This window comes from Physeter macrocephalus, chromosome 21 (assembly GCF_002837175.3).
Source record: "Physeter macrocephalus isolate SW-GA chromosome 21, ASM283717v5, whole genome shotgun sequence".
Classification (NCBI taxonomy): Eukaryota; Metazoa; Chordata; class Mammalia; order Artiodactyla; family Physeteridae; genus Physeter; species Physeter macrocephalus.
The window spans coordinates 92850174-92860064 of NC_041234.1; the positions used below are offsets into that span (position 1 = coordinate 92850174).

At 46.5% G+C, this 9891-nt stretch overlaps 1 protein-coding gene across 1 annotated transcript; it reads left to right on the forward strand.

Moving 5' to 3' along the window:
• The first annotated feature begins 6285 nt into the window (after positions 1-6285).
• SLC25A5 (solute carrier family 25 member 5) lies at positions 6286-9195 on the forward strand. The gene is made up of 4 exons (XM_024128235.1): positions 6286-6488; positions 7537-8023; positions 8255-8395; positions 8777-9195. Exons 1-4 carry the CDS (start codon positions 6378-6380, stop codon positions 8932-8934), a joined length of 897 nt encoding a protein of 298 aa, XP_023984003.1. The 5' UTR covers positions 6286-6377; the 3' UTR covers positions 8935-9195.
• Positions 9196-9891: the final 696 nt, after the last annotated feature.

Consider the following 9891-nt stretch of genomic DNA (forward strand, 5'->3'; position numbering starts at 1 on the left):
CTAGATCTTAGTTCCCCGACCAGAGATTGAACCCAGGCTCTTGGCAGTGAGAGCGCTGGAGTCCTAACCACTGGACCGCCAGGGAATTCCCCTCAATGATTACACTGCAAACACAAGTGTGATGTTACAGGCTTCCACACTGCAAATGCAAGCCCGGTCTAAAAAGTGAGTGATTTTTCTGGGGTATGTCTTAGAGACTCAAATCCTCCTTAAGTGGTCTCTGATATGGTTACCAGATTATAAGTAGGGTCCTTACCTGGGATAGAGAACTGGCTTACCATCCTACTTAAGCAGGGATGGAGTGATTTGTTCATTAAAACTCAGAGTTAGTCAACCTAAGTTAGTATTTTTCTTTTTTTTAATATATATATTTATAGGGCTTTTAAAAAATTAATTTATTTTGTTTTTGACTGTGTTGGGTCTTCGTTGCTGTGCGCGGGCTTTCTCTAGTTGTGGCGAGCGGGGGCTACTCTTCATTGCGGTGCGCGAGCTTCTCATTGCAATAGCTTCTCTTGTTGCAGAGCACGGGCTCTAGGCGCGCGGGCTTCAGTAGTTGTGGCACGCGGGCTTAGTTGTTCTGTGGCATGTGGGATCTTCCTGGACCAGGGCTCGAACCCGTGTCCCCTGCATTGGCAGGCAGATTCTTAACCACTGCGCCACCAGGGAAGCCCAGTGTTTTTCTTAGTATTAATAAAATCTAACATGTATTGAATGCTTACTATGTACTAGACTGTTTATGCATATATTATCTCATTTAATTGTCCCTATAGTCCTTCAAGGTACAGGTACCATTATCATTCCCATTTTACACCTGAAGTCATGGAAGTCTGGAGAGGTTAAGCAACTTACCCAAGGCCTGACAGCAAGTGGCAGAGCCAGTATCTGAACTCTAGCAGTTTGGCTGCAGAGCCTACCCTCTTGACCACTGGGCCAAATTACCTCTCTCTTACTTTGTCCCAGATTCCCAAACTCAGATGCTCAATCCATTCAATCTTATAGATACAAAGGAATAGAGCCACAGAATCTTAGAATTAGACGGGTGCAGAACTCTCTTCCCAGCCAACATAGCAATCTCGTCTACAATGTCCCTAACAAGTGGCCATTTTACCCCAACTCTTAACATTTCCAGTGACAAGAAGTTCCCCACATCGTAAAGCAACCCATTACACCTTTAAGTCGCTCTTTTGTTTGTTTGTTTGTTTTGTTTTGTTTTTTTGCCACACCATGCAGCTTGCAGGATCTTGGTTCCCCAACCAGGGATTGAGCCCAGGGCCCCAGCAGAGAAAGCACGGAGTCCTAACCACTGGACCACCAGGGAATTCCCAAGCAGCTCATATTTTAGAAAGTTATTTCTTGTTCAGCTGAAGTCTACCTTTGTGACACTTCTACCACCTGGTGTTGATTCCATATAGAATGTCTTATTCTCTTCCACCTGACAGCCCTTCAATTATGACAACAGTCATGATGGCCCTCCTTCACCCAAAGCTCTTTCCCAGTTAAATCTTTCTCATTCATTCAGCCATTTCTCATATGACATGATTTGCAGGTACTTCACTTTCCTGACTGCATTCTTTGAATATGTTCCAGTTTGTTAACGTCCTCTTAAACATGGCATCCAGAAGTAAGCACAAAGCTCTATGGGCAGAGAATGGACTTGAGGACACGGGGAGGGGGAAGGGTAAGCTGGGACAAAGTGAGAGAGTGGCATGGACATATATACACAACCCAATGTAAAATAGCTAGCTAGTGGGAAGCAGCCGCATGGCACAGGGAGATCAGCTCGGTGCTTTGTGACCACCTAGAGGGGTGGGATAGGGAGGGTGGGAGGGAGGGAGATGCAAGAGGGAGGGGATAAGGGGATATATGTGTATGTATAGCTGATTCACTTTGTTATAAAGCAGAAACTAACACACCATTGTAAAGCAATTATACTCCAATAAAGATGTTTAAAAATATATATACAATAAAAGAAAATGGATAACCAACAAGGACCTACTGTATAGCACAGGGAAGTCTGCTCAATATTCTGTAACAACCTAACTGGGAAAAAAATTTGAAAAAGAATAGATACATGTATATGTATAACTGAATCACTTTGTTGTACACCTGAAACTAACATAACATTGTTAATCAACTGTACTCCAATATAAAATAAAAAGTTAAAAAAATAAAAACTTGGGGAAAAAAAAAAAAGCTCTATGGGTGGACCAGCAGAGGCCCAAATGGGACTAAAAGTCCCCTGACCTGTTGACGACCATCATCTTGACCCATCTCAAGACTCATTAGCATTTTTTGGCATTGCCAACTCACAGTCAAGTAAGACCCTCAGTTCTTCTTCACACATGGTCTAGCTCCTTATCCTTAAATGTCCTGCACTAAATAGAACATTAGAAACCTTTATTGTGGTCCTTCCCATTTTATAAGCCTGGGTTTATTCTGGACTTTAGCCCTTCTGACTCAGTTCCTAGAGGTCTGTGATACTCTTTGGTCTTTGTCCTTGGAAGTCTAGCCCTCACCGTGTCGTCTATATGTGTACTTTAAAAATTTGAGCTCCTCAGAGGATAACCTGGAAGGGCATTTAATTTATCAGATATCTCTCCCTTTTTAATTTCTCATTGGAATTTTTCCAAATTGTACAGGTCTGAATTTTATCTTGGGAATCTCTCACCCTCCTGAGCTATCTTTCTGTTTGGAGCTTGGCCAAGAGATCATATTTATCTTTTCTCTGATCCTTCTGCAGTCTAACACACACAATCCACAGGTTAATTAACCTATCTGACTATGCCGAGCATTCTTTTGTTTGACAGATCCAGACCAGTCAGTCTTGGTCAGTTTCCCTTAGATTCTTGTCACTTTTACTTTGCTAACCAGATCTTCCTTATTTATTATCAGGATTAAGCCTAGTTTAGCAATTTACCTCATTGCTTCTTCAGTGTTCTGAGAACTGTAATTATCAGCAAGAGAGTAAAGAATTTATCCAGTGTGTTGCTATCAGAATAATGAAACCAACAGCAGATATTCAGATGGTTTTTGTCCCTGATCAACATTTCTAGTCTAGGTGATGGCTTTATGAAGTACTATTCATAGCTTTTATCTATCTAGGCAGTCTCTAGATATGCCTCCACAATGACAATCACTTTCATCTCTCCCTTTCATTTTCATGGAATGCTTTTCACCCTCCCGCCAATGAATTGTTCTCCTTCTATATGGTATCTCTCTGACCCAGGTTTACCCTTCCTTTTCCTGATGCCAGTCAGAAGTCCCATTCCATCAAGTTTGAACAATACCTATAAAATTGCGTTTTCTTGCTTGTATTGACATTTTACATTCACTTTATTACCCATACTCTGGGTGTGTTAGTACATAGATAACTGAGGCCTTAAGTATCATTTCTGACCCTCTTCCTTGTTTTTTCTGAGAGTTACTAGGCACTGCCTTAGCTTTAGTTTTTCTTTCTTAATTATACATGTATTCTACACAACTTCCAGAACACAATAGTTACTAACACAGAGCTCCCACTATGTCTCACAGGAGGAATTTGTTTTTGATGAATTGACTAGCCATATATCATTATCAACATCATTATCATTGACATTAGTCTCTATTTTCCTGGACTCTTGCTACTGGTTTCTTTTTTTTTTTTTTTTTTTTTTGCGGTACGCGGGGCCTTTCACTGCTGTGGCCTCACCCGTTGCGGAGCACAGGCTCCGGACGCGCAGGCTCAGCGGCCATGGCTCACGGGCCCAGCCGCTCCGCGGCATGTGGGATCTTCCCAGACCGGGGCACGAACCCGTGTCCCCTGCATCGGCAGGCGGACTCTCAACCACTGCGCCACCAGGGAAGCCCGACTTTTTCATTTTTTTAACTTTCAGAAATAAAAATGTTGCCCCCCAAAAAACAGTATAAAGAATTTCCATGTATCCTTCACTCAGCTGCTCCAAATGTTAACATCTTACATAACCGCTGTAACTAAAAGTACTATTGGTAGACTATTATTAACTAATCTACAGATATGTATCCAAATTTCAATAGTACCATCAATGTCCTTTTTCTGGTCCAGGATCCAATCCAGGATCACACATTGCATTAACCTGTCATTCTCTTTAGTCTCCTTAAATCTGTGACAGTTCCTCAGTCTTTGTCTTTCATGACCTTGACACTTTTGAGAACATCTGACTCCTTGAGGTACACCTGGTCATTGGCAACCAGGAGAGCTCCAGCTCACAGTAGATTTAGCAAAATACCAAGTCATGACATGGACTCGCTTTTAAATGTATTTCATCTTCAGTAAAACTACACTTAAGCACCCAAAGACTGAAAAGGGACAAATTCTATGTAATTATTTGATCATCTTTTTGTGGAGAGAGAGAAATCTAACAGAACAATAAATGTGGAGGTGCTTGAAACAGTAAAAGAGCTTTGGACTAGAATATGGTAGGGACATCATGCTCAAAGGGAGCAGCAGATGTAGCCAATGAAAGGTAGAAAAAAGTACATACGTGATGGTAAGGTGGGTGAGAGTAATTAATATTTGAATAAAAATGCATTCATCAGAATGTCAAGAGTTCAGACTAGAAAGGTTTTGAATTGTATTTTGAAATGCATTCTAAAACCCACCTCCCTCTAAACAAAATGCTCCAGAGATTTTTTTTTTGTTTTAGCTGTTCCTTCTCTCACCAGTAGAGGTAGAGGATTGGCTACCGCTTTCAGAGAACACACTCTGTCACTGAAATTGCACAGCAAGGTCATTTCTATATCCAGCTGCATTTCTATTATGATCAGCTAACAAGAGCATAGCGGCCTCTCGAGAATACAGGTCAAAGATAGCCCCCAGGATCAACAAAGCTGGAGTGAAAATTTCTCTTCTTTGAACACTTGCTGTGTGTGCTCAACACTTCGGATTGCTGGGGTTCTTGGGAAGACTAAGGAATTGCAAAGTATACTTAGAGGAAGGACCTGACATTCCTGGAGGAATCCTAGAATTGGGTCCTTTAATGGGCAGATCTGGAGAAGGTGGGAGCGGGCAAGAAAGTAAAGTGAGGGGTATGCCACCTATGTTTTCAGTGTGCTGGGTACCTAGGGCTCAGCTGCAGTTGGAGTTTTCAACAGTTATCCTTACTTGTATAAACATGGTTGTGATTACTTACGTAGGATTTGTGATGACACTCTCAGCTCCTGTTCTGAATCTGAGGGAGTGTACTCAAGCTAACAAGGAGGTTTTTAAAGACATGTGTGGCAAATGCTCCCCCAGTGAAGAGATTAAGGGACTCAGTAAGCACTTGTCCCCTTGACGCAATGGGTGTCAATCTAGTTCTATCGATTCCTCTAAACTTTTCTGGAGTTCAGGAATCTACTCAACTCAAGAGCACTTTACCTGGGGTCCAGGAACCCAAATACCAATCTAATTCACACAACCTCTTAACCTTAACGGTATAACCTCTATCTTTGGCTTCTGGCTAAAATAATTTCCCTACCCACTACCGAGTTCTTTGGACTCTCCTCTGCCAATTCCCGGCAAGATCTCTGTTAAACTGCATTTGCAAACCGGGGTCTGGGGCACGCTGACAGTGTCCCAGCTTTGCTGTTCCCCAGTTTCCTCTAGCTTCACCCGTCAAGCTCCAGGGAAGTGCTAGGTCTAGGGTGAGGACAGTGAGGCACTTGCCTTGGTACCAAATGTAAGCGGGCGCTAAACAACTCAGTAATCAAGACGAATGATTATTTTAATGCACTATTTTTAAATATCAAAAGGAATACAAAAATCCATGATGAACAACGTTTCGAAATTTATAATAAAGACAGGCTCCCATCTTGCACTTGTAGGGTCCTGCCTTCACTTGCCTCACCCTCATTCCAGCCCTGGGGCTCCAAGTAAACTTTATTTACAGAAACAGGCGACCGGCCAGAGCGCCATACTTTGTCTACACGAATCTTTCTTTAAAATATTGCATTAAATATTATTTATCTTGACTACCAAGTTTGGGAGGGGGGTGTTTGTCTGTTCTTTGGAGTCCCCTTATATATCGCGCCTCACCCTTGTCCAGACACGTCGTGACCTCGCCCTCCCTCCGCGCCCCCAGGCCTCCCCCAGGGTCCCGCGTGCGGGCCGGTACTCTCTGGGGCCACCCCTTCCTCGGGCCGGGTCAGGCGCTGCGGGCGAGCCGGGTCGACGCGGAGGGCGGCCGGTGCCCGACTCCACGGCTCCTCCCTCCGCGCGCTGAGCCACTCAGCGGCCCCGGCGCCCGCCCCCGACGCCGGCCGCCCGGGCGCCGGCCTCCCCTATATAAATCGGCCATTTGTGTCGCTCCGCCCCAGAGCTCCGGAGTCCAAGCCGGTTTCTCGCAGTTCCCGCAGTCGCCCGCCTCCTCTTTCCTTCCAACATGACAGATGCCGCCGTGTCCTTCGCCAAGGACTTCCTGGCAGGTGGAGTGGCCGCGGCCATCTCCAAGACCGCCGTAGCGCCCATCGAGCGGGTCAAGCTGCTGCTGCAGGTACGTCCCGGAATCCGAGAGCCCGACCAGGAAGTGGGGGGAGGGGGTCGCGCGGGAAGCGGTGCCCCAGGGCCTGGGGAGAACGAACCCTCCGGACCAGTCCAGGGAAGTGGCAGCGTGGGAGCAGGGGTGGCCGCAGGGTCGGACCAAAAGGCAGACTTGAGGGAGATGCTTTAGTGACCTGAAGTTCAGGATCTAGGAAAGGGTCAGGGGCGGAGGGTCGGGGGAGGAAGCCCAGGGCCTGGGCATCCCGGAGGCAGCGAATTCGGATGGGACAGCCCGGGGGTGACTGGCTCCCGGGCCTTGAGGTCAAGGGCTAAGCCTGAAAGCCGGCCGTGAAAAGAGGGACACCTGCCCTTACCGAAGACCTCAAGGTCGCGGCAAGGAGATAGCAGCCCCGTGGAGGCCGTGCGGCCGGTGGAGCTGCCTCGCAGCCGGCTGCCGCGCTCCGACCTAGCCGGGCCGGAAGCCGGCGCCGGGAAGCGCGTGTCCCTTCTGCGTCCTCCCCCGCGCAGCCGCCGGCGCGTCCCCGCGGCCTGGCGTCCTGCGCGGCGCGCTCTCCCGCTCCGGCTCTAGAGGGCGCGCCTGCACGGGCGTAGGGGTGGTGGCCCACGGGTCACCTCCAGGAGAGGAGGGGGGCCAGAGGGGGAGGGAAGCCGCTCCGGGGACCCTGAGGCGTAGGCCACGGTCAGCAAGGTGACTGCGCCCGACGTGGGCCTCGCCCTGATGCTTCTGAACCTGGGTCTGAGGGTAATGACTTTTCTCCCAGGCCTAAAGGTCACGGGTCCGCTTGAGGGTGCCTCCTCCCCATCCAAAGGGATGGAGGCTTAATGCTTCTAAGGGTGCAGATCACCTCTTCCACCTGTGACAGCGTCAGAGGTTTCGGCGCGGGGGGGGGGCGTCCAGCCTGTGTGACATAGAAGACTAGATTTGGGGAAAGTGGGAGCCAGCTAACCTTTAAGGGTGTCCATTGAGATGATATATTCTCTTCCCTTTTCCCTTCTCCATGGTCATAACTCTCCCTGTTGGCCTCCTCCTTGTCTGTCAGGTGCAGCATGCCAGCAAGCAAATCACTGCAGATAAGCAATACAAGGGCATCATAGACTGCGTGGTTCGTATCCCCAAGGAGCAGGGAGTCTTGTCCTTCTGGCGTGGTAACCTGGCCAATGTCATCAGATACTTCCCCACCCAGGCTCTCAACTTTGCCTTCAAAGATAAATACAAGCAGATCTTCCTGGGTGGTGTGGACCAGAGGACCCAGTTTTGGCGCTACTTCGCAGGGAATCTGGCATCAGGTGGTGCCGCCGGGGCCACATCGTTGTGTTTTGTGTACCCTCTTGACTTTGCCCGTACTCGTCTAGCAGCCGATGTGGGCAAAGCTGGAGCTGAAAGGGAATTCAGAGGCCTTGGTGACTGCCTGGTTAAGATCTACAAATCTGACGGGATTAAGGGCCTGTACCAAGGCTTTAACGTGTCTGTGCAGGGTATTATCATCTACCGAGCTGCCTACTTCGGTATCTATGACACTGCGAAGGGTAAGTTTGCTGTGTGCTTCAAAACTGTGTTCTCATGAGATCATTTATAAGATCGTTGTGCCATCCTAATTTTCCAGGAGCCAGAGATTTCTTTGTAATTGCTGAAGGAAGCCAAGGTCACCCAGTACAGCCCTTTGTGTACAGATGAGATGTTGGGGATGAGGGGATGTGGCAGACAGCAAGCCAGGAGGACTCTGCTTTCTGGTAAAAGTGTCTCTTTCCTATCCTCAGGGATGCTTCCAGATCCCAAGAATACGCATATCTTCATCAGCTGGATGATCGCACAGTCCGTCACAGCGGTTGCTGGGTTGACTTCCTATCCGTTTGACACAGTGCGTCGCCGCATGATGATGCAGTCAGGGCGCAAAGGAAGTAAGTTCCGCTTGAGCAGAAGACGATGTTGTGGGCACAAACTAGCCATGCCTGTCTTTGAGAATGGCAGTCTGTTGAGATCGCAGATGGGGTTGGTTGGTCTGTGTCTACTGCACAGTTGCCTTTGAGTGGGCCCTTTGGGTGCTTATGCCCAAGAGGCTTCCACGGTATTAGAGGTTAAGACCAGCGGGTAGTCTGCGTATCCCTGTTGTTCTCTAGTCACCAGATTAAGATTTCAGTATTGCCCACACGAATGTGTCAGTGTTGGATTTTTAAAAACTGACATTAGCTCTTAGAGGTGGGGCTCTGGTTTAGTCTAGTTAAACCTAAGGATTTTTCATCAGCCTCAGGTCACCAGCTCCTTGTCTTTGTCCTTTGCAGCGGATATCATGTACACAGGCACACTTGACTGCTGGAGGAAGATTGCTCGTGACGAAGGAGCCAAAGCCTTTTTCAAGGGCGCGTGGTCCAATGTTCTCAGAGGCATGGGTGGTGCTTTTGTGCTTGTCTTGTATGATGAAATCAAGAAGTTCACATAAGTTATTTCCTAGTTTTTCTTCTTCTGTGAACAGGCATGTTGTATTATATAACATATCTTGAGCATTCCTGACAGACTGTTGGCTGTCTATTTATCAATGGCAACTATTTACTGGTTGAAAATGGGAAGCAATAATATTCACCTGACCAGTTTTCTCTTAAAGCCATTTCCATGACGATGATGGGACCCAATTATGTTTTTTATTTTAGTCACTCCTGATAAAATAACAAATTTGAAGAAATAAAAAATACCTGAAATATAATTTTGTTTGTGGTTTATTTTCATATAAAAGTACATTTTATAATTTAGTAAGTACTGTGTTTGAGTAAAATGCTACATGTTTAATAAATGCTACAGTATCTCCTGAGATGAAGAGCTTTCTTCTAAAACCAACCTTCAGCCATCCACTTAGCAAAGAATAGCTCAGTCGTGTGACCCATCAACCTTCCCAATACATTAGCAAAGTGAAATTCAGACCCAAAGCATCCAAAAAACCATTGGTCCATTGCCTGTGGACAGTCACAGCTGATGAGCTTTCTCTAAAAAGTACTCTGTACCCACCCTTCCTATCTTGTGGTTATTAATCAAGAAAAATAAGCTGAATTGTTCACTTTAGAATGGTGGTTCTATGAATTTCACCTCATTTCAGCAGAAGTATTGTAAAATATAAGGTGGTAACAGCTAGCAACTTTTGTCCAGTTGTCTTCCCTCATCTATCTTCACCTGTCTCAAGTCATTTTAATTTAATCCTGTTCAAAGCAGAGGATTAGAGCTGGCATAGTTACACGGTGCTGAGACGGCAGTGCTGTTAAAGATTATGGAGAGAGCTTCCACGACCTCAAAACTCATTTTACAAAGAGGAAATGGAGCATCTGCATCTTGCCTAACATGCAAATAAGCCTAGTCAGTGGAGGACATTTGTTGTTTTTGGATAAACCCTTACTTGGGATCCATGTGA